Source organism: Nuphar pumila, chromosome 6 (genome assembly GCF_984573655.1).
Source record: "Nuphar pumila chromosome 6, dmNupPumi1.hap1.1, whole genome shotgun sequence".
Lineage (NCBI taxonomy): Eukaryota > Viridiplantae > Streptophyta > Magnoliopsida > Nymphaeales > Nymphaeaceae > Nuphar > Nuphar pumila.
Genome location: NC_143254.1, coordinates 6,871,705 through 6,898,005, shown reverse-complemented (window position 1 = coordinate 6,898,005; position 26,301 = coordinate 6,871,705). Strand labels below are relative to the sequence as shown.

Below are 26,301 nucleotides of genomic sequence, written 5' to 3'. Positions count from 1 at the left end.
TCATTGCCTTGAAAAGCGTGCCATCAAACTTCTTCAACACTTTTTCCTTGTTTTATTCTCTTCCTATTTTTTCTCATTCTTATATTTATTCTTTCCTCCACTATAGCCGATAAAGAAATTGTAACAACTACAATATGTGGGCCACGGCGGTGAAAAGAATCCTTATGGGTAAAGATTTGTGGTATTTTGTTGATGGATCCTCGTTAGAACTATAATCAATTCTTACGAAATTGGTTATTGAAGCCGATGGTGGATCCAAAGAAGAAAACCTTAAGGGGATTGAAAAAGAAAAGGCTATGATTGATTACAAAAAAACTTATAATGAGTGGGAAGTAGGCCATGCCAAGGTTCTTTACCTCTTTATGGGTAGTATGCATGAGGAGCCTTGCTCCCATATTCTTGAATTTAAAAGATCCGATGAGGCTTGGGAATATGTTAGACAAACATATACCCAAAAAGATGTGTTACACAAATGGGATCTAAAAAACAAGGTACATAATTGCAAACAAAGTGATAAGACCGTGAGAGAATACTATAGTACCCTTAAGAAGCTTTGGGATCATGATGCAGTGAGGAAGCCGAAAACCCTTCACGTAAAGGATGCCGACGTGATGATCGTAGTTGCAGCGAGAGAATGGACGTTGTTCCGCTGTTGGGCTAACGTTGGGGCTACTCTCCCAGTGCGCAATAATGCAGCAACAGTAACTCAATGAAAGATATGGAAGACAAGGAATCGGATCAACTGATCCGATTAATGGTTTATTAGAAAATAGGAAAGACTACAATGAATAAAGACAAAGTAAATAGTAAAGTGAAACTAGCGGCTGGAATGAAAGAAAATAAAGGCAAAAATGAAAGTGCTGTAACGACTGGTAACCAAAACAAAAGAACCTAAATGCAGATAGCCAAAAGGATGCTATAGGCTGAATGTGCCAGGTAATATAGATTTCTGTCATGCATCGTGAAATATGGTGGTGTCTATTCAAGGTTAGGGTCATAGGAGCAAATTACTAAAATACAAATTCTTTTATTAGTGACAGAGTTCTATAAATTGGGTAATACATGGTTGGTTTAATTAACATCAGGATGTTGGTTTTTAAATTAATCTTTTGGCCTTCAGTATCATGGTGCTTTCTAGATTTAATCTCTGATTTAACTTGATTGAATTATTATAATCAGTTCACTATATGTTGATCGATACTGTAGTCTTTGTTGGTTGATTTTCCCTCAGTTTACTAGTTTTGGCACAATAAGATTCAAATTGTAAATTGAAAAAACACTTACAATAGGTGATTCATGCAAAAGTTCACTTTAGAATACTTTTAATGCAGTACATTGACATCTGGAATAGTTCAATTTCTTTATTCTTCATATTATTGTGTGCAAATGCAGAGTTGATGAAATTCAGTATCCAAGATGTCCGAATGCTATGAATCTTATGAGCCATGGAAACGGCTCATCAAAATGTTATGAAGAATGTGCATGGGGAACTTATGTAAGAGGTGCACTATATGCCCTGCAAAAAAGAGGCAAACAGATATCACAGGTCAGTTGAGACATGTTTTACACATGTATGGTTTTCTCATTCTTGAAGCACTAAGATTCATGTTTATAACCAAGTCCTTATAGTGGCGTGACTCATGAATATAATGTCTACTTTTGAAATTCATCACTAATCCACTGGTTGGCATGCCGACCGACTAGTTCAACAGCTGCACTAAATTACTAGTTGGCATGTTGTCGAAATTTTAGGGAAAAATAGAAGTAGGCTGTTAATAGTTGAAATCTGAACCTAGTCATACCTAACTTAAGTCTCATTTTTGGTGCTTACAGTGTAGCTTCTTGGGCTTGATGAGAGAGCAGCTCAGTTTTGGATTTGGTGAATTAAAAATGGTCATATTTAGACCTAGTGTTGAGATGACCTGTTCTATGTCAATTGTCAAGCATGTGTCTAGTATCTGTGAGGATCTGACACATTTACTCGGCCCATCACCTGGTGCTTCAGTTTGAATCTGTGAATACTTTTGTTTGTCAAAAGCATCACATTATCAGGTCTTTCTAGGTTCATATCTATCTTGTGTCACATGTATAATGCATGACTCCCGAGGAAATGCTATGGGTTTTTTTCAAATGAAAGAATCAGGAAAACCATAAGATGAGGAATCAAAATTGAGAAAATTGTCCTATAATGTGTCAGAACAGAAAAAGTGTGCCAAAATCTCCACCTACCTGGATAATATAAAACCTGTGGTTCAGGATGCTTGTGTCTTTTTAGCCTTGAGCATCTTGAAGCACTCTGAGTCATAAGACTGGTCCACTTTAATAACTTTGAGACGAATGAGAAGTAGATAATAGTGAAAGATCCCTCTCTTTCATAATCTTTGTCTTTCTATTCCTTACATGGAAAGTCTACTGAGCTGTAATCTCTTCCTTAGTGAATATTTCTATTATTATACCCATGATTCTAGTTTATGTTTCTTGACTTGACTGACAGACACTTGTGAGAAAGGCTGACTGGTAGATGTTATACCATTGCATTCCATGAGTTATTTTCATAATGAAGCTTAGAGATGGCCCCTGGTGGGATCCAAAACCAAGAATCTGTAGTTAAGATGGTGCTTTTCAACTGATTGAGCTATTGTTAAAATGTAAAACTGTACATATAATAATAATAATAATATTATTATATATATATTTTCATTTCTTTCATTTCTGTAATTTTTTTCCTTTATTTTTATTTTTTGTCTTTATGTCATCTAGTTCAGTTTGAACTAGAATGACTGTTGCTAGTCAAGTCCTGTCCAGACTTGACTAGCAATAGAGCTGTTGGACTGACACAGTCCAACAGCTCTATTGAGTCCTCTTTCAGCTGTGTATATAGAGGGGTGCAGCTCCTCTTGTATTTTATTCCAATGCTTCTTAAGCAATTGGTTTTTCATATCAATGAAGAATACATTTTTATTTTTATTTTGTTTTCAGTTATACCCTTTTTAAGGGTTATGCTTTTAGTGTCATTCTTGACACTTGCCCTTGTGAATCTAAGCTCGTGTTTCGAAGATCCCCATTTCATTTCATAGTATCAAAGCCCCGGAAGTACTAAATCTTGAGGAAAAGCTGCCTCAGTTTCCGTGCCCGTTTGCAAAAGTGTTCGCCACTTGAAGAGAAGTGTTTTATCACTTCATTGGGGGAAGATTTCACATCTTGTTGTATTGTTTTTTCTTCTTTCTTTTTCATTTTCATCATGCCTATGAAACTAAGCGATACGAACTATGTAACATGGGCTTCAATCATGAAGCACCATATATGGGGAAAAAGCCTATGGGGGATTGTGGATGGTTTCGATTCGGAACCTAAGCTATCTCTTACTAAAAATGAGGGAGATAAAGAGGTCCCTCTATCGGAAGAAGAGAAAATCAAGACTATTGCCTCATACGAGAAGAAATGGAAAGAATGAAGAATATCTCATGCGAAGATAATGTCATGGTTTATCAATAGCGTTAACATTAAAAAATGCTCAAGTCTTGCCAAATTTGATCATGCTGATAAGGCATGGCAATACCTTAAGAATATGTATTCCCTTAAAGATATTGCACACGTGTGCAACCTCCAAGAAAAAGTTCGAATGATGACACAAGGAGATAAAACTATTCATGAATATTACAATGGGTTGTCCGAACTTTGGGAAGAACTTTCCCTTTTAGAACCAAAGTGGCATTGTGCCGAAGACATCGAGCTTCGTCAGAAACAACTCGATGCTGAACATTTTTACCAGTTTATCACTGGATTAAGGCCGGAATTTGAACGACCCTACTTCACTGGGGAAAAATTCCTTCTATTGTTGAAACTATTGAAGAGTTAACAATGAAAGAAAATCGTCTCCGGAAAGGTTCTTTAAAAATTGAAGATGATTCCGTTTTAGCCGTGTCTAGACCAGGGAATCATGTTCGATCATATAGGCCTCCTCACTTTAACCGACAAAATGGTGACTATGATAAGAAGAAAGTTATTTGTCATCACTGTCATAAACCGGGACACTACAGGCCACAATGTCCCAAACTTAAGGAGCTGAGAGAAAAAAAAGCTGCAATTGCTGGTTCGGAGCCTAAAGATCAGGATGCACCAGTTTCTCTGACCCAACTAATAAAGATTCTTCAGCCTCTCATCAAAGGTGCCTCTTCCTCATCTGAAGCTTCAACCGGCGCAACAACCTCATCTTTTTTTGATCCAGGTAAAATTTCTTGGCTCCTTGACTCTGGTGCATCATTTCATATGACCCCAAATAATCAAAGTCTATCTAAATGTGTTAAAAATAAAACAAGTGTGTCAAAGGTCTTTATTGCTGATGAGACTTCTCTTGAAATAGAAGAAATAAGAAATTTTGAAAAAATTTATAAAACAAAGAAATTTTCTATTCCAGAAATTAGACATGTTCCCAAATTAAATTTAAATCTTTTATCTGTATCTCAAATTTCTGATTATGGGTGTAATATTTCCTTTTCTTCTTATGGTTGTTGGGTACAGGATCGCCAGTCAGGCAAGCTGATTGGGGAAGGCTACAGAGAATGAGGACTCTATTACATGGATTTTTTGGAAATGCCGAAGAAAGCTTTTTGTTATAATATTAAAAAAATAGAATTGGAACTGTGGCATAAGAGACTTGGTCACCCACATATAGCCAAAATCCAACATTTTCCAAATCTAGGGAAATTTTGTAACTCTGAATCATTTGATTGTAAAGATTGTATTCTCGGCAAAATGAAAAGATTACCATTTCAGAACAGAACCTTTTTCTCTTCAAGACCACTTGAATTAATACACTCAGATGTTTGGGGTCCTGCACTAGTAATTTCTAAAGGAGGATTTGTTTACTATGTTATTTTTGCCGATGATTTCCCCCGACATACGTGGATGTACTTTCTCAAACATAAGTCTGAAGTATTTTCATACTTTCAAACTTTTCATAATATGGTTAAAAACAAGTTTCAAAATGACATTACTATTTTTCGCACAGATTCAGGGGGAGAGTTTTTATCCACGGATTTTCAAAATTATCTTAAATTGCATGGCATTACACATCAAAGATCTTGTCCTTATACACCTCAAAAAAATGGACTGGCAGAACGAAAACATCGCCATATTATAGAAACCACTAGGAATTTATTAATAGCAAATCAAGTCCCGAAAGACTTTTGTGCAGAAGCTGCCTTAACTGCCACCTATCTCATTAATAGGATGTCATCTTCTTCGTTACAAAATATCACTCCCATTGAAAAACTTATGAACATTTCTCCAGACTACTCTAGACTAAGAATATTTGGGTGCAAATGTTTCATATTTACTGACAAAAATGATAAACTTTCCCCTCGTGCGATTCCCTGTGCCTTTTTAGGATATGCTAAAAAACAGAAACGTTATAGATGTTTTGACTTAAAAAATAATAGACTATATGTGTCTAGAAATGTTTCCTTTCTTGAAAAGGAGAGCTTTGATTTTAGAAAATTAAAAGACGTCACTGAGTACTCCTTTTTGCTAGATCTAACATCAACATCTCATGAATATGACCTTGAGTGTAACTTTGATGATGATCAAAGAATTATTGATCTTAATGTTGAAAATGAAGAAGTTCATAGAGATACTAGTATTTAATATTCAGGCGACAAGAGTCTAATCCTCCATTTGCACTTGAAAAATATTCTAACATTCCAACTAGACAATCATCCCGAGTCTCGAGGCCTCTAGGAAAGTTTGTATCATACGAGTCTTTCTCACCCACATATAGGGCAATTATTGCATTAATTCACTCATATGAAGAACCATCAACATATTTTCAAGCAAAAAATAATATCAAATGGATAGAAGCCATGAAAGCTGAATTAGATGCACTTGAAAAGGCTTCTACATGGAATATTCAAGATCTTCTTCCAGGGAAGATAACTATAGGATGTCGATGGGTTTATAAAATTAAAACCAAGAGTGATGGTACTCTTGAAAGATATAAAGCACGTTTAGTAGCTAAAGGTTATGCCCAAGAATATGGGATTGATTATGAAGAAACCTTTGCTCCGGTGGCTCGTATGACAACTGTCCGAACCTTAATTGCCTTAGCTTCTATAAAAAAATGGTCTATTTTTCAAATGGATGTCAAAAATGCTTTTTTAAATGGAAAGCTAGTTGAAGAAGTATACATGGAACCCCCTCCTGGTCTAAGTATTCCTAAGGGTAAAGTCCTTCGCTTAGAAAAAGCTCTTTATGGACTTAAACAAGCACCAAAAGCTTGGTATGATAGGTTTAGTCGTGTTATGATTGATATTGGTTTTCAATTCTGTTTAACTGACACTGCTTTGTTTATTAAGAATTCTGATGCAGGGATCATTGTGCTTCTTCTTTATGTGGATGATATAATCATCACCGAAAGCGATAAACAAAGAGTTGAAACAATCAAAACACTTCTTAAATCTCATTTTGAAATGACTGATTTGGGCTTGTTGAGATATTTTTAGGCATTGAAGTTGCTTATTCTCCTAGAGGATATTTATTATCTCAGACTAAATTTGCTTTTGATATTGTTTTCAGGTCTGGTATTACTGATGATAAGAAAGTTGACACTCCAGAAGTTGTTAATGTTAAAATGAAGATTGATGATGGAGAACTTCTTGCAGACGCTACTTCTTACAGACAACTTGTCGGGGCACTTTCCTATCTATTCATTACCAGACCAGATATAACACATTGTTGTTCACACAGCAAATCAATTTCAACATGCTCCTACTTCTGTTCATATGAGAGCAGTCATGCGTATTATCAGATACATCAAGTCCTCTCTTTCACGAGGACTTTTCTTATCTTTCTCCTCTTCTCTTGATTTAATTGCATATACTGATGCTGATTGGGGAGGTGATCCCAATAACAAACACTCAACCACTAGCTTTTTGTGTCTTTTTAGGAGAATCATTGATCTCGCGGAGGTGTAAAAAGCAGCAGAATGTATCTCTCTCATCCACCGAAGCTGAATACAGAGCCATGACAACCACGACCATGAAAGTAGTTTGGTTCCGACGACTGCTTGCTGACATGGGAGCTGAAGTAACAAAGGCTTCACAAATGTGTTGTGACAACAAAAATGCGATCTACATTGCGAGTAACAGAACATTCCACGAACGCACTAAACACATCGAAATGGATTGTCACTATGTTAGAGAGAAATATCTACACGGGATAATTGATATGTCATATGTCACTTCAGAATATCAGTTAGCAGACTTCTTTACAAAGCCTCTCGCTGCTCCCCGATTTCACTTTCTCTTAGACAAACTTTCGCTCATTGTACCGTAAGTTTGAGGGAGAGTGTTAAAATGTAAAACTGTACATATATATATAATAATAATAATATTATTATTATATTATTATATATATATATAAATATATTTTTCATTTCTTTCTTTTTTATAATTTTTTTCCTTTATTTTTATTTTTTGTCTTTATGTCATCTAGTTCAGTTTGAACTAGAATGACTGTTGCTAGTCAAGTCCTGTCCAGACTTGACTAGCAATAGGGCTGTTGGACTGTGTCCAACAGCTCTATTGAGTCCTCTTTCAGCTGTGTATATAAAGGGGTGCAGCCCCTCTTGTATTTTATTCCAATGCTTCTTAAGCAATTGGTTTTTCATATCAATAAAGAATACATTTTTATTTTTATTTTGTTTCAAGTTATACCCTTTTTAAGGGTTATGCTTTAGTGTCATTCTTGACACTTGCCCTTGTGAATCTAAGCTCGTGTTTCGAAGATCCCCATTTCATTTCAGCTATAACATCCAACTGTCCCACACAGGTTATAGACATAAGCAGTTCTGGCCTGATTCATCTAACCCTAAAATGTAGAATGAATCATTGTGTGGCAGTATTTCTATATTTTCAGATGATGGTGATTGTTGATAGGGATTTTGTCTGTCTTGATCTTTCTGCTGACCATTGACTGTAAATATTGCTTCATTATCCACAATTCAATCTTCAACTACCCACATATGTAGTTGCATATTGCTTATCACACTTTTGGCAGTCATGCTATTACTGTAGCATAGTATCTTTTATATTCACATTTCTCTAGTCTGCTTTGACTTGTTAATTTTGTGACTATTTAGCTTTTGGTTCTCATATTGTGTTGTTAGTAATAATACTCATGGGCTCTGATGTAGGGCATCATAGGATTTATCTGTGGCTCAGAAGGACTTGATAGTTCTGGTCTTAGCTCATCTGCTGCTGTAAGGACTTCTTGTTCAAACTACATTTTTACTGCTGCTATGAATGCATATTTTTTATTTATTCCTTCATGAACATGAGGGGAAAATATCTATATATAAATTATATATATATATATATATAGAGAGAGAGAGAGAGAGAGAGCTTACTACAGGATTTAGAGATAAAAGATACTATAGCCCTTGGTTAAGAACAATATAGTTTTCATATCATAAAAAGACCAAAAATGATCCTGAAATTTCTCCTAGCATCCTTTCTCAAGTTGGTCAAGGATGTCAATCATCCACGACTTGTTAGTAATCTCTTTAAGAGTTTTGATCCCTTAATTGATTTTGAGACCTTATATGTAGCATGGACGACTTATCTTTGTTCTTTCGACAATAGAGTGGCAATTTGTATCTATATGCTTGGTGTTCTTATGTCAAATTGGGTCATAAGTTATTTGAATGGATGCACTGTTATCATAGCACAAGTTTATGGAAAGTTTCAGGCTTATATCCAATTCATTAAGGATGAATTTAACTAAAGCCCTTCATAAATATCATGCACCACAGACTAGACTCAATTTTTTTTTGTTTTACGCAAATAACATCACTGAATGCACAATATCTTAAAGTGGACTCATCTTCTATAGGACAAGCCTAATCTGCATCATTATAAATTTCATCACTACAGTGATCATGATTAACATAAAAAATTCCTTTCTCAGTGTTTTCTTCAAGTATTCTATAATGCAGTTCACAGTCACCATGTAAGACTTAAGAGGGGCATGCATGAAACAACTACCACACTGACTGTGCAAGCTATGTCTAGTGCAGTCATGGTTAGTCAAATGAGCTTATGAACCAACCTTGGTGTGCCCAACATCCTTTTAATTGGTTTGTTTTAATTAGAGTATCCAATATCCATTACCTCATGTCCCAACGTTTTGGTCTCTTTGAGAAGATAAAAAACAGATTTTCTTTGAGATATGATGATTCTTTTTTGAGATCTTACAGCTTCTACACTTCGAAAGAAATGTAATCCTTGTTTTTAATGCCAAAAACTTCAGAAGGGTGCACTTTTAGCCTTTGAATTTCTTTGATATCATCTCCAGTTACCACAAATTCATATTCACAATTAATATGAATGATTTCTCACATTTTGTCATAGAAAAATATGATCACTAGCATTTCTTTTTGCATCCAAATTTTATCACTGCTTTGTTGAGCTTTTCAAACTGTGCCATTAGATATTTTTTTTAACTCATAAAATAACCTTTTTGAGTTTGCAAATTGTATCTTTTTCACCCTTAGGTAAAAAGCCAATGGGTGAAGCCATATAAACATGTTTCTAAAAGTCTCCATGGAGGAAGACAATTCTTCACATCTGACTGAAATAACCACCAAGATTTATGTGCTACAAAAGCAGGAAGTAAATGTATTAAGTTAAGCTTTGCTACATGAACAAAAGTCTCTTGATAATCAATTCCATTTTTTTCAGTGTTTCTGGACACAAGTTTAGATTTATATGTTCTGATTGACCTATATGGTTTAAACTTCAAGACGTAGACCCCTTTACATCCAACAACTTTCTTAATTAAAGGAAAAACTTACTCTTATGTCCCTTTTTTTCCTAGAGCTATCATTTCATTCAGAATTGCTCTTTTGCTTTGGGACTGGTCCACTGTTTTGATTTTAGGAATAGGGATAGAATCACAATTGGCAATTAATGTCTTGTATGGCTTGGAGAAAAAATGGTTAAAAACAAAATAACATAGATGATGGGCAGTGTGTGGTCTTTTCTCTTTACAAGTTGCAATAGGCAAGTCAAGGTCATTGAAATTAGTACTTGAAGTTGAAGTATCCATTGAAATGCTCTTATTTGGTGGGTAGAATCTAATATCAAAAGGATTCATTGGTAGAAGTTGGAATTTCTTGATTAAAAAAAATTCCTTTCCATCTAAAATATGTCCAACTCTCATAATTCATTTATTCTACATGGACAGTACATGAATCATTGCCATTTTTTTTAAAATCCTTCTACATGGTTTTTTTCTACTTCCATTAATTTTTAAAGCTAACATAGCAAGACATGGTACATGTGACATCAACTCTACACGTGAAAAGGACAAAAATGGTCCTTGCACTCCTCATATATACTCGTCTTAGTAGTCGAAACAAAAGCACTAGGTGATGCATAGCTGTTGCACTATGTACCCTATGTGATTCCAAGAGGCCCTTCATATATAGTATTTTGAATGTAAATTATAAAAATATGAAAAAAGATGAAAATTGCTAAAAACTCTAAACTTGTTTTAAACCATTGCTAAATAAAATTGTAATTTTTAAAAATATGTAAGTAATGTTTTAGGTGCCTCCCATTTATGTTTTCCCCTAGGTGCCTAAGCTCTGTGATAGGGCAGTGCCCTGGTGCGATTTTGTCTAATAAGAAACTAGTTTATGTACTAAAAGAGCCATTTATGACTTTATGTGCAATACAACTTTGAAGAATCTTGAAAAGGTCAATATAGCTCCCTAGACATTAAGCCATGCCTCTAAGCGAGCCTACCACTGTCTCTTTTCATCCACTCACTGATTAGTAGGTTTTTGGTGTTTCTCTCATGGACTGTCTTCTCCTTGAGCTGTGAAACTTTGTTGTTGGTTAAGCCAACTTAGGATTTGTGATGGGGTATTTCTTTGTTAAAGCTTGGTGTGCTTCTTGCTTTGTGATATTCTTTTTCTTTGTCATGATCATATATATTTTGGTTGATGTCTTCAAGCATAATGTTTAGTTAGCACAATTATAATTGAAGATAAAGCAGATGCAAATGTTGTCATGTGCCTTATATTTTTCCTAGGTGTAATAGTGGGTAAACTTAGTTCATTTGCTGCTATTACTTGTCCTGAATTTCCTATCTTTAAATTTTCTTATTTCTGTCTCACATGCAGGTTGGCATAGCATATTTATTAGCTTTGGAAACTGCAAACAATGTAATAGTTTCTTCGGTAGATAATATCGAGTATGACAGGTACAATACTTAAATCAATTAGTGCTTGTTCTTGAAGTTTGGGTTGAATGTTTAACAATGTTGCCATTCAGACTCTAAGATTTACTTCAATTAGAACCATGGTTGTAAATTGTCTCTATCATTTCTTCTTGCAAAAGCCAAGACAGGTTGTGTATCATATTATATCATATAATATTCTTAGTAGTCAAAATTGTGACTGGGTACTCACCTAGGAGCTAAAGTGTCCTAAGTGCAGGCCTAGCGTGCCTACCTGCCTAGATCGATACCTTGGTTGGGGGCACCTAAAAAGTGTATTTTAAGAACATTGTTATAATCTTTGTTTTGATAGCGTATTCTAAAATATTTAAGTTTTTTCTGATTTTGTTATTTTTTACAACTTTTTATATTTTTTGTTGGCAACTACTATATTTTTTTATGGGTCTTTGGACGAAACCTAGGTGCTTGTCTGCCTAACACCTAAGGCGGCTAACATCGTCTATATATATATATATATATTTGGAAGGTATAGCTCTAGGCCTGTGAATAGGCACAAACTTCTACAGATAGTTACAGTATCAGCTTGTATGGCCACAGCTTAGCATTATCGAAAAGGTCAAAATGTGGCCAGTGATATATATATATATATATATATATATATATATATATATAGTATGGAGCCCATGCAAATTCACAGGATGAGAGAGAGAGATGCTAAATATTTGTTAGTTTCATCTTATCATTTTCAAAATCACTCGGATCCTTTCACAATAAACCAAAAGAAATATTACATAAAGTGATTGCTACTTCAGCCATATTATAGCACCCACTACAAAAACAGAAAACAATTGTAGTGCAAGAGGTCAATAAACACGTTAGATTCCAAGAACCATGCAACTATAAAGGAGACATTCTAAGAAGCTCACATCAAATGTTAAACCATGAAGAAAATCTGCTTATGATGTTGTAAATAATAATTATAGATAAAAAAATCAAAGTATGATTATGAATCAAGTATATTGCCGACGCGCTGTAATGTTCACAGGCTTATGTTTTGATATATATGTATTATATATACATATATATAACTTTGTAAGGTATGTAATTTTGCGTACTCCTGCCTACCTTGCATTGCGCTTGCATTTAAAGACGCAAATTTGTGCATACTCGCCAAGTCTTTAAAGAAAAAGAAGATTTCACATACGAAATTCCAAAGCTTGTAATTGTCATTGTTTCAAAAAGCAAAAACGAATATTTGGCGTTTTCATATTCGCAACCGTCTTTTCCTCAACCCTGGGTAACGAAAGAGCTTCGTGTAGCCCTAAGTGGTATGTACGGTCGTTTGTTTTGATATCTGAAATGACTCAGATATCTTTGGCCTAAAGCACGAGACTTTGAGATTCTAAAGAAATGTTGGGGTTTCTTTCTGAGAAACTAATATCTCTCTCATCGTAACGGTACTATCAGACATGCACGGCATGCTAGTACTATGATGATTGGATGAAAGGTTTATGGTAACCTCATAGCGTGCAAATGCGCAATAAAAAAATCACATAAATTGTAATAATTAGGACTTTGAGAATTCTAAATAAATGTTGGGGTTTCTTTCTTAGAAACCGATACCCCTTTTATCGTAACGGTACTATCAAATATGCACAGCATGTTAGTACTACGATGATTGGATGAGAGGTTTATGGTAACCTCGTAGCATGAAAATACACAATGATTAAAAAGAAAATCATATAAATGGTAATCATCGCCTTCATAGGCAAGATGCTCTATTTGGTTTGAAAGACCAAAGCATGTAGAATGGGTCGTCAGTTAAAATAGAACCTAACATACCCATTCGTCTATTTGGTTCCGTCAAGGGAGAGGATAAGATGGTACAATAATTCTAATGAAAAGGTTATTAACAACTACGCTCCTCGAGTAGCAATTGACTCGGTGTCCCCGATCGTCGGAGTTAGGGGATGGGGTTGTAATACCTGTGAATTTTATCATATAAATAAACTTAAAATCTATGTCCTTAGGTTGTTACAAGGATAATTTATTGTTTTAATTGTTTATTTGTACTTGAATCTCGGATATCCTATTTGGATCTTCAATGTCGGATCCATAAATACCTTGTTCGGATCTTCGATAATCTATTAAGATCATTAGATATCGGATCACGAACCTTAATTTGAATATTTAATAATCAATTTTCAGTCAAGGGGATCAAATTTCTGGTTTTGGATCCACAAAATCCTGGACATCGGAGATTTAAATTGGTTTGGGTCTAATTAGAGTTTCTAATTGGATCTGAGATACGTTGCTTGCAGTCCATACTAGTTGGCTTGGACTCGTAAATATTAAATTTAAAGCCATGGTTCCAAGTCAGGGTACGATAAAAACTTCGGATCCTTGGATCCAGATTTATTTAAGGGGTGTATGAAGCACAATGGACTTGAGATCCATAATAAGTTAGTAGATATCCATAATAATGTAACTGGATCCACGAAATCTTGTTTTAGTTGGGTTACATTAAAAAAAAACTAAAATATTTAATAAGATAAACATTTAAAAATGGGTCCGGATCCTCGGATGGATCTGGATATGCCCAAAACATGGACCCCGCTGTGGTGGGTCGTGGGTCACGGGTTGGGGTTCGGTTGAACCAGACCCGCACCCGTACCCGCAGGTGCATGTAAAAAAAAAAAGGGGGGGTCGGATCCGAGGTCGGGTCCGGACCCGAACTGGATACCCCCCACCCAATGCTTTTATAAGGCATCAGAGGGGTTAGGGTTCTCATTCTTGAGAAAACCCTCCCCGCCTTTGTCGCCTGCCCGGGTCTCCCCTCCCGTTCGGCCTCGGTCTCCTCTGGTAAGCCCTCAGTCTCTCTCCCTACAAGCTCCTCCACGCCCTCACCTCCCTGCGTGTGACCGGGTCGACGCTGCCGGCTCCTGCCGAGCCCTTCTCTCCCTCTCGGTCTTCACCTACTCTCGACTCCTCTCTGCCTCTGTCTCTCAATGTCTCCATGTTCCCCTCTTGGTCTTGACTTCTCGCAACGGCAGCCACCCTCACTGGAGCCAGCCGACCTCTCCTTCGTTGTAGCAGCAACCACCTCGTCGGAAAAGGTAGGTTTACTGTTTTTTTTTCTTTTGAGTATTCTATAGGTCGAGCACGGGCTGGGGGTTGCTGGAAATCCATAGTGAGGGGAGGATTTGGGGTTTGAAGTGCTTGGGAAGCCCCAAATCGTGAACTTTTGACAGTAGGGTTTTTGTGCTTTTGCATAAGTATCGATTTCAAGTATGCCTTGTGTTGTTGTTCGAAATTCCTTTTGGGAATTTCGATTCTGATGTAGGATATGTTGGGATTTCGTAGCCTATCCGTTTAAATAGGTGAAGTCGTTGAGCATGGCCCATATGAGTGGGTTTAAGTTGTGCAAAAATGCAGAATCACGATTCTGAGTTTGGGTTGCACACACGGGAAGCCTTCGTTTGGTTCCCTGTTTACCATATCAGCAAATGGTGAGGGTGCACTTATATATATAGTGGTTAGTTTTGTATTTTGGGTTATACAAAAAAAAAAATTGTGATTCTGTATAAGGTCCAGACCCTATGTTAGACCAACTTGCGCTTGTTTTTGGGCATGAAGTCTTTCTGTTAAATTGATCTTTGTAAATCAAACTCAAGATCTACTTGTTACGTTAGTTGCGATTGGATTCCTATATAACCTTTACTTTCAACATGTTGTTTTGCTAAAATCTTTATCTGTTGGAAATTCTGTATCCAAAAGTTTCTATGTTAGGTTATTGACCAAAAAGGTTTGCATTCTTCAGTCCAATGACAAAAGTCATTGCCTGCACTCTGAAGAAAAGTTATGAAAGAAATGTCATTTCTTGAAATTGTTGCATGCAAGCAGACTCTACGATTTTCTTTTCAAAATTTTCATGAATTGGCCCATTGTGGATTCAAGATGAACGATAGAGCATGCTAGTTGTAGGAGTCAGTAAGTGCACTAGATGAAATATGTCTGGGATTTTACTACCCATTTTAGAAAAGTGGCAAGTATATCATATTGTTTGCAGAAAACATTTTTTATCTTGCAACTGTCCTCTTCATTTGTGAAACATAGTCAGAGAGGAACATGCTTATCCTAGCCATACCCCAGGCTTATGCAAGACCGTATGAAGGACAAGTTCCTTGTTGCTTGGTGTATGTTTCACATTTTGTTTTCATTATATAGTACAAAGAGCTTTAATATATATATATATATATATATATATATATATATATATATATATATATATATATATATATGAACCAATATGAGAATTTCATTGGGGCGTTCCCTACTGAGCGACGCGCTGTACTCTATAGGCCCAGAGGCAGTGATAAATGGGCAAGGGTTGCTAGGTCGTCGCCCAGAAGCGACGCGTCACACCGGCGCACGGGTGGTGTCAAATAGGCAAGGGTTCCCTCACTTTGTTGGACGGGTGGGGGTAAAAAAGATAATTCAAGACCATAAAATTAGGTTGGCCACTTAGAACATAGGGTCTTTAACTGGTAAGTTGGTAGAGTTAGTAGATGTTATGTGTAGGAGAAAGATTGATATTTTATGTCTACAAGAGACCAAATGAGTAGGTGAGAAAGCAAAAGTGACAGAACCTTGGGGATATAAGATTTGGTATACAAGAATAAATAGGAATAGGAATGGAGTAGGGATTGTTATTAGTCGTGAGTTTATAGATAATGTAGTTGAGGTCCGTAGGAAGGGTGATAGAATTTTACTTATTAAATTAGTATTAGGTACAAATATTATTAGTGTTTATACACCTCAAGTAGGTTTAGATGATTTCATTAAGCGTCAATTTTGGGAAGATTTAGATGGAGTAGTACAAGGGATATCTTATGGAGAAAAGTTTTTCATCGGCGGTGACCTGAATGGACATGTAGGCATTAGTAGGGATGGATTTGAGAGTATCCATGGAGGCTATGGTATAGGAGAAAGAAACGAAAGTGGAGAAAGAATTTTAGATTTTGGTTTGTCCTATGATATGATCTTAACAAACACTTGGTTTAGGAAGAGGGAGTTTCACCTAGTAACATTTAAAAGTGGGGTTAATACGAGTCAGATAGATTTTTTCCTACTTAGAAAGAGAGATAGGGGTTGTTGCATCGATTGTAAGGTTATACCGAGAGAAAGTGTAGCTACACAACATAGAGTCTTAATTTTAGATTTTAGAATTAGAAAATACCGCAAAAGGGATAAACATAGGATAGATCCTAGAATTAAGTGGTGGGCACTAAAAGGAGCTAAAAAAGAAATGTTTGTAGAGCAGGTAGTTAAGGAAGCTGATTGGTGTCTCGAAGAGGATTCAGAATCAATGTGGAATAAGATAGCGGGTGGCATGAGAAAGGTGGCTAAGGAGGTATTGGGTGAGTCTAAAGGCGGTGCACCACTAGGTAAGGATACATCATGGTGGAACGAGGATGTCAAATTAGCTATTAAGGTTAAAAGAGAGTGTTATAGAAATCCAAGTAAGAGTCGTGATAATGAGAATTTGGAGAAGTATATGATAGCAAAGAAGGAAGCTAAAAAAGTAGTTTAAAACGCGAGGGATAAGGTATATAAGGAGGTTTATGACAAGTTGAATACCAAAAAGGGCGAAAAGTATATTTATAGGCTTGCAAAGATGAGAGATAGGAAATCGAGGGATCTGGGTATGGTTAGATGTATCAAAGATGAAACACAAAGGGTTTTAGTCAAAGATGAGGAGATTAAGGAGAGATAGAAAGATTATTTTGATAAGCTATTTAATGGAAGTCATGCTCAGAATCTTGGAGACTTCTCTATTCCTTTTCATGAGATGAATCGTGACTACATGCGCAAGATTCAAAAGAAAGAAATTGCAGAGGCTTTGAAGAAAATAAAATTAAGAAGGGTAGTTGGCCCAGATGGTATACCTATCGAGGCTTGAAAATGCTTGGGTGAGAAAGGTTTAAAATGGTTGACAAATCTTTTTAACAAGATTTGGCGGACAAATAAGATGCCTAATGAGTGGAGGAAGAGTACTTTGGTGCCTCTATATAAGAATAAGGGTGATATACAAGATTGCATAAACTATCGTGGTATAAAACTCATGAGTCATACTATGAAACTTTGGGAGAGGGTGATTGAGTATAGGTTGAGGAAGGTTGTCATGATATCGGAGAATCAATTTGGTTTTATGCCTGGAAGATCAACTATGAAAGCTATACATCTTCTTAGACAACTTATTGAGAGAAATAGAGAGAGGAACAAAGATTTGCATATCGTTTTTATTGATTTGGAGAAGGTATACGATAGAGTACCTAGGGATGTTCTCTGGTGGACAATGATGAAGAAAGGTGTTTCTCTCAAGTACATTAGTATAATTAAAGATATGTACGAAGGAGTAGTAACAAATGTCCGCACTTATGCAGGGGTGACTACCAATTTTCCTATAACGGTTGGGTTACATCAAGGATCTACATTAAGCCCTTTCCTATTTGCTATAGTGATGGATGAGCTTACGAGATCAATTCAAGAAAATGTGCCGTGGTGTATGTTGTTTGTTGATGATATTGTTTTGATTGATGAGTCTAGAGCTGGGGTTAATGCTAAATTAGAATTATGGAGACAGACATTGGAAGCAAGAGGTTTTAAGTTGAGTAAGAGTAAGACAAAATATATGGAATGTCGGTTTAGTAAGCAACGAAGTAGTGATGGGAGTGTAGTGAAGTTTGGTGAGCAAGAAATACCGGTGGATGATTGTTTCAAATATTTGAGATTTATCATTCAAAAGTATGGAGAAATTGATGGAGATGTAAATCATAGAATAAAGGTTGGGTGGATGAAATGGAAAAGTGCATCTGGAGTGTTGTGCGATCGTAGAATGTCATTGCGGTTGAAGGGAAAGTTTTATAGGACGACAATTAGGCCCACTTTACTATATGGTACGGAATGTTGGGCTGCCAAGAGACATCATATTCAAAAAATGTGTGTAGCTGAGATGCGTATGCTTAGATGGATGTGTGGAAATATAATAAAAGATAAGATTCGAAACGAGGAGATACTTAAGAAGGTAGGCGTTGCATCCATTGAAAATGAGATGAGAGAGAATCGTTTACGGTGGTTTGGACATATTCGGCGAAGGCCTAATGATGCTCCAGTTAGAAGGATGGAGAAATGGAAAAATATATTAGTTAAAAGAGGTCGGGGTAGGCCTAAGAAGACTTGGATGGAGATGATAGGAAAGGATATGAATGCTTTGAACCTCACCGAGGACATGGCATTGGATAGAAATGATTGGAGGAGAAGGATTCATGTGGAAGACCCAGAATGATTTTCTTTTTTGGTTCATATCGCCGACCCCAATTGTTTTGGGATGAAGGCATCGTTGTTGTTGTATATATACCGAATATAGGTTTAATATGAAAAACATTGAATCTGCACATTTGAACTTTGTACTACCTGTTTATGCAATTACTTAATGGTTTATAAACTCTTAATACAAAGGAATGACCGTCTGTGACCTAATCATGTATAGTGTTGGGTTCAAAATTGAGTAATCATTAGAAGTATATAAAATGAATATCGGTTAGTGTTAATTGACTACACTGTTATGTTCTGAAAAATTAGTGTTAATTGATTACCCTTTTAATGTTAATAGCATGCCTCGTTAATCAGTTTGTGTCAATTGAATACCTTGGTGTATGCTGATCAGTTAATAGAAATTGTATACCCTGTGATATTCTGATTATCATACCCTGTTATACTAGCATACCCTGTTATCGTCTGATTAGATATAGTTAAACTGTATTGCAACAATATGACCTGCTTTCACCATACTGATTTTTATTGCACCATTATGAATTGCTTTCATAGCTCTGATTTTCTTGAAATAGTAGGAATTTACTTCACTTGATTAAAGTAACGTTGACTATGGGTTTTGTATTTGGTTATACCAGATTGTTTACCTTTTCCTAATTGTGAATATTTGAGATACATTCTCTTGAATGTCTTGTTCTGTTAATATGTTATTGCAAAGTTTGTTTTGGTACAGGTGCATACATGATATGAATGTGTGCAACCCTGAAATTCAATTCCTAGGTCCGGGTTATGTTCATGTGAGTGGATGTTAACATATGTTATGAATGAAAAGTTTCATGTGCCTACATTTATGGGACATGTTTGATTATCGTGCATTTATGAATCAGTTTCAAGTACATGTGCATACATGAAATCGATGTGTTTGGCATACAATCATGCATAAATGTTCTCATGTACTTATGAATTATGGATGAATGCATGTGTGTTAAGTGATTACATGAAAGCACTTGCACATGGATGGTGAATACATGCATATGACTGTGGTAACTCATGCACATTGTTAAATTGGATTGAATGGATGTGCATTTGGAAGCATGTTGACCTCATTGCATACATTGCATATTGTTATGATTTTTGCATACGATGCATTGATGGTCTAAATGAATTATCACAGGCCTGGAGAGCCTTGAGCCTTGGTTTGCTCTTTCTTTAATTGTTTAAATGCATCGCAAAAATCATATTTATACTATGGTTTTAATTATGCTTTTCTATTGTTGCCACGTGTGGTAGACCGTGAAGAGCTGCACATGCTTATTTGCGAGCTTATGGTTATATGTTGATTTACAAGCGTATGTTATTAATTTTGCATGTTGATTTGCAAATAAAATTTTATTGCACTGTTTGATGTGTTTCCACGGGCTGAAGTCCTATGATGGTTCTCGCAGGGGTAGATACTTGTTTTTGCATGCTGAATTGCAAAACTCAATAATTGGCTCTTAATAAAAAGATAATGAATAAGAAAAGTGTAATATACGTTCTGGGATCTCTCATCTGGAGAATGAGGATCTTAGAGTTCCAGTCTTGGGGAGATTATGAGGATACAAAAACTCTGTGTGCTTAAATTTGGTCCCCTGAACCCGATATTGAGGTTCCTTCTCCTGGCTACAGTTTTAGGGAGAGTCTGTCACTTTACCTAGGGGTGGTGTGTTTGTCACAGTTGTGATTGTTTTTTGTACCAAGAAAGTGACACTTATGGGCGTGGGGTATCCCTTGTGTCCCCGACATTAGATGTGGAGGTCTAATGTTCCGATGGATGGTGTTGTTTCTTGATATCAGTTGAAGGCTAAGTTTGGGAACCCAGTAATAAAATACAAATTGTGTGTTAAGGTACCCTGTAAACCTAACTTGATATCGGGGTTTTTACCCGTTTGGTGTATCCGCGGGCAACGATAATTAAAAAAAACTTAAATTGTATGCATTAAATAGGGCATGCATATGGAAAGAGAAACTTTAATGAAAGATAATGAAATGTTCATGCATTCACATAAATCATGCATATTCATGCTATGCATTAGAATATGCATATGCTATATGTTCCCTTAATTGTTATATGTTTGATGGATGTGTGATGTTAACTTCTAATGCATGTTAAATGCCTTGTTCTACTTGAATTGTGATTCATGGTATTGATTAATGTTCTTTTATGCTTAATAGATGCACCGTGTTGTATGAATGCATACCTGAATTATGTAATTGTCATAATTGCATTTCTCTGAATCATTACATGAATTCATATATGTGGTTATGAGATATTTAAATGCTGCTTACGATGTTATCTGTCAGTTAGCTTCTGATACATTATTGACTGTCGTAGCGTAGACTTATTCTTGTATATGCTGAAAATCACACTCGGCACCCGCACCACATACTTGACACATGATATACCTACAAGAAAATTTACAGTAATTCCTACTTAGACAGTTGTAGTCTAATTCCTATAAATTTATCATTTTTCAGGTGAAGAGTAGAGTATATGAGCGACTGCGGGATGAGGCTTCGATCAAGATTTTGCATTTACTGTTCCAGGGATAGTTTGAGAAACTCTGATGTTATTATTCGTTGATAATAAAAAACACAAATGTTTTGGTCTTGCTTCCCTGTAATGTTCCGGAATACTTAACCTTATAGTATTACTTGTTTCCGCTGTTTCAAAAAAAAATCCTCAAAATTTGGGTTAAGATTTCAGGGCGTTACAGGGGCTATCAAAAATTATCGTAGGTGGTAGATCTCATGGACTTCTGCAAAAGTTGGATGTATCTCTTGCCACGAATGCCTCTAAGGAATTCTCTCTCGGTCACTAGCTGTTCCCTTAAGAACGAACTTAGCTAGTTATTTGGGGTATCAAAATACATAGTATAACAAACCCCCAAGCAGTCTCAATTGTTTCTACATTCTCTCCTGTGCGTATCCTCAGGACAGTTAATATCAAAACAAGATTATCATGATCATTGTGCTTATTCTAAACTGCACATCATGAAAGGAACAACATATATGTTAGTCTTGTTCTGAATTGTTATATCTATACACCTATTAAATTTTTATCAATCTGACTCGTTTCATGGGTACAAGTAATGATTAGATCAGAACGACAAGTGATGGCACGATGACGTGATGATATCAAGATGAGATTCTTTCTCTGACGTTTTGCTTCTAGAGACATTTTTGTAATTTGGTATAATGGTCTCTTTGAAATTTCGCTTTTCGTATAAACTTTTATTATTAAAACCTCGTTTGGAATCTATTTGATTTCAATGAATGTATGAAGTTACAAATCCGTTGTATAAAAGAAAGTTCGCCTGTAACGTGCTAAAGGTCCATTGACTTGTTATTTCTGTTGAATCTGTCAGCTCTAGATTATATTTTAGAGAGACGAGAGAGAGAGAGTTTGATCGATTTCATTAACCCTAATCACCTATTTAAATAGGTGATTAGTTGGAATGTGATTACAAGTAGGCATACGTAATTATGCTAAATTATGTATAACCACCCTCAGATTTATAAATATTGCTTTTAACACTCCCCCTCAGGCTGGAGCATATATATCTATCTTGCTCAGCTTGCTGCAACATCTTGAGAAACCTGCACTTGTGAGAGGCTTAGTAGAAATATTTTTCGCCTGCACTAATCACGTATATAGTGACAACTTCAATGTGTTTCATTCTCTTATGAAAAACTGGATTGTTAGCTATATAGGTGGTTGCTCGATTATCACACATCATCAATATTGGGGATGAAATCATCACTTGTAGATCTTTTAGAATGGACCTAACCCACATTAATTCAACAATTGTTTGAGCCATAATTCTATATTCTGATTCAACACTCGAACAAGCTACCACAACTTATTTTTTACTTCTCCGAGTAATTAAGTTTCCTCCGACAAACACGCAGAACCTGTAGTGGACTTTCTATCATCGATGGCCCCTGCATAGTCTGCATTTGAGTACACAATTATATCAAGGTTGGAGCTTTGTTTATATAACAATCCCTTTCCAGGAGAGGATTTCAAATACCTGAGAATCATCATAGTTGTCTGCCAATGCACTCGAGTAGGTTTGTCCATGAATTGTCTTATCTTGCTCACGGCTAAGGAGATATCTGGCCTTGTTACAGTGACATATAAAAGTTTACCAACTAAGGATCTAAAACTTCTACTGTCAATAAGTTTTGCTTTTTCATCATGCATATGTAGTTTAGGATCTATTGGTATATTGGCTGGTTTGGCACCTAACATCCCTGTTTCCTGCAGTAGGTCAAGTATATACTTTCTCTGTGATAGAACTAACCCCTCACTGTTTCTGGCCACCTCTATGCCCAAGAAATATCTAAGAAAACTGAGATCTTTTGTGACAAAGTGCTTTTGAATATGAATCTTTATGTCTGAGATGTCCTTTGCACTACTCCCTGTAAGAATAATATCATCTACATATACAACCATAACCACAATACCAGCGGAGGTTTTCTTGATAAACAATGAGTGATCTGAAGATGACCTGTAGAAGCCAAATGCAAACATAATTTCAAATAACTTCTGAAACCATGCACAGAGACTTTGTTTAAGACCATATATAGCCTTCTTTAGTTTGCACACCTTGCTATACTCCTCCTGAACCTCAGACCTGGAAGGTTGTTGCATGCACACGGTCTCAGACAGATCCCCATATAAGAAGGCATTTTTCACATCTAACTGACATAAACTCCATCCATAATGAACAACTACAGATATGACCAACCGAATAGTCCCAAGACGGGCTACTGGAGAAAAAGTCTCAAAGAAGTCAACTCCATATGTTTGAGTATACCCTTTAGCGACCAACTGGGCCTTGTACCTTTCGATTGAGCCATCTGAGTTATACTTAATGGTGTAGACCCACTTACATCCAACGATATCTGCATTAATGGGAGGAAGAACCAAATCCCATGTGTCGCATGAGAGCAAGGCATCCATTTCAACCTGCATCGCTTGCTTCCACTTAGGATCTAATAATGTTTGATGATGATTAAGTGGGTCAGTTGTGGTAGATAAAGCGAAGATAAAATTCTTCATGTGAACCCCAAGTCGTGCCTCAGTAACAAACTTGGAAATAGGATGTAATGTGCATTGTCTTTTACCTTTCCTGAAAGCGATAGGTCTATCATCATCAACATTAGACATCTCAATATTTTCAGGAGAACTTACTTCTGAAGAAGGCAGTGATGTAGGTTCTGATTCAGGTAGTGATCTGCGAGTGTACACCAAAGGAGGATCATGATACCGAGCAGTTGGGGGAGATCGAGAATGAGAGATAGTTTGAGAAAACGACTCCAAGGGAAAAGGAGGAATGGGAAGAGGCCGGGCATCACTATGTTCAACATGTAGTCTGGATGCAGTGGTAGAAAAATAAGGAACAAATTCAAAGAAAGATACATCCGCACTAACATACTCTCGACGGGAGATGTGATCATAACACCGGTAGCCTTTTTGATTTTTTGGATATCCAAGGAAGACACACTTGATGGCTTGGTCAGATAATTTATCACGGTTAGGTCCAAGTTTATGAACAAAGGAAACACATCCAAGCACTTTGGGAGAAATCGGGAACAGTGGAGCATTAGGATATGAAAAAGGTGCAAAGGATCTGACCCGATCCATGTAAAGATCATGTACCGAGCCATGTAACCCTTTCAATTTATCGGGTCTGGATACACCAGACTCGGATCCATATCTGTAATGTACATATATATGCACTGTTTTAGGTCACGTGACAGTCACAGTTATCTTTCTCCTATCTTTTCTTTCTCTCACGCAGGTTCCAGAGAAGATTTGTAACATGGTATCAGAGCTAAGATCCATCTAGCGGTTGAAGATGATTCCAAAGGTGCAACAGATCAAAGGTTTGAGGATTCGTTCATCTCCCATCTTCTTTTCTCCTTCATATTTCTTCTTTCTCTACCTCCATTCCCAATCTCCATCTCTCGTTTCTCCCTTTTCTACTTTCTTAGTCCTTTTTTTTCTCTTTAGTGTATTCACGTCTCATGTGAATCCCTAAGTTGTTCACTAGGAGTTCACGTGAATCCTGGTTCACGAAAACCCTGTGCATCAAAAGAAGAGGAAAAACTCGTTTCACGTGAATCTCCTGTTCCACGTGAAACACTAAGATCGAATTATAACCCAACCTATTCTTCTTTCTTTATTCAAATCTGTTTTTTTGCTGTGTATCCCTTCTTTTCACTGGGCTGGATATCCAGATCTGATCGTGAAGTTCAGTCAGACCTGAGACATCAAATATGAGATTATAAACTTTTTTTGTTGTCCAGCCTGCTGTGTGACATCCTTTTTATTTGATTCGATTCTTATTCCTTTTTGCTCTCATTTGTCCTTTCTCGTATCATATTCCTTCTGACTATCACGAGTGGGATCCACATTGAAAATACAGTCTGTAAAAAAAAAATTCCATTGCTTAAATATCCAACCTTACAGAAGGTAGAAGAGAAAACGCAGTCCTTCTGACAGCCTCTGGTCGCCAATCTTTGAGGTTACTCAGTTGTCAAAAAAAAAAAGGAAGACGATCAACAAACCTCTCTGGCTGCAGACTGAGCATTCTGTGAATACTCTGGTAACAAAAAAGGTTCCTTTTATTGTTAAAATTCTTTTCTTCATGGATCTTCATTCTTCTCCATCCAATCTTTCTTCAAGTTTTCTCAATCAGCTCGTTTCTGAAAAGTTAACTACCTCAAACTTCTTGATTTGGAAGAGACAAATCATTCCTTTTATAAGGAGTCAAGGTCTCTTAGGTCACCTGGATGGAACCAGTCCCGCTCCACTCGAATTTGTTACGAGAGAAGAAAAAGATGACAAAGGAGTAAGTTCAATTATGTATGTCAAGAATGTAGAGTACCTCAATTGGGAAAGGAAAGATCAGTTAGTGGTTGCATATATCACTTCTACCCTGTCCCAAGAGGTCCTTGTTGCAATTCCCGACAATTGTACCGCTCTGCAACTTTGGGAGAAATTGGTTCAAACATATTCACAAGTTTCGCAGGCGAGAATGGTTTTTCTCAAGAGGGAATTTCAGATGCTGAAAAAAGATTCCATGACCATCATGGAATATCTGAACAAGATGAAGACTATCACAGACCAACTTGTAGTTATAGGACGCGCGGTGAGTGACAGTGATATGGTGCAACAGACTCTGAGTGGATTGGGATCCAACTACAATATGATCGTCACTTCACTATTGTGTCTCCCTGCCCTTCCTACCTTTGATGAGTTGCGAGCAAAATTGATTCAGTATGAGATGACTCTGAAAGGATTCTCTGAAGAATCTCACATTCACACAAATTCTGAAGAAGTTTTTGCCACAAGAGTGACTTATGGTAGAGGACGAGGACGAGGAGGACAAGGGCGAAGTGGACACGGAGGGCGTGGTCTGCTTCCCACTCTAAATATGTTAGCTTATGCGCAGGGATCAAGATCCATTCCTACTTGCTTCCTTTGTAACAAAAAGGGGCATATCAAGGCGAATTGTTGGCATAATTCAGAGAATAAAGGAAAGGGTCCACAGACAGAAATTCTCATATGGCAGAGGCAGTGGAGAGATTAAAGATCTGCTGATATCTGCCTTGTCAGAGTTGAAATTGAAGCAGAGTGATGAAGACACTTGGTTTGTCGACTCAGGGGTAGCG

General features: G+C 36.6%; 1 protein-coding gene across 1 annotated transcript in view; it reads left to right on the top strand.

Annotated features, from left to right (window-relative positions):
* Window positions 1–26,301, top strand: part of GALAK (galacturonic acid kinase) — a 76,494-nt gene that overhangs the window by 18,488 nt on the left and 31,705 nt on the right. The window contains exons 5-7 of the mRNA XM_090011019.1: window positions 1,393–1,546; window positions 8,192–8,257; window positions 11,186–11,265. Coding sequence (XP_089867145.1) covers window positions 1,393–1,546; window positions 8,192–8,257; window positions 11,186–11,265 — 300 coding nt within the window. The remainder of the gene's footprint in view (window positions 1–1,392; window positions 1,547–8,191; window positions 8,258–11,185; window positions 11,266–26,301) is intronic.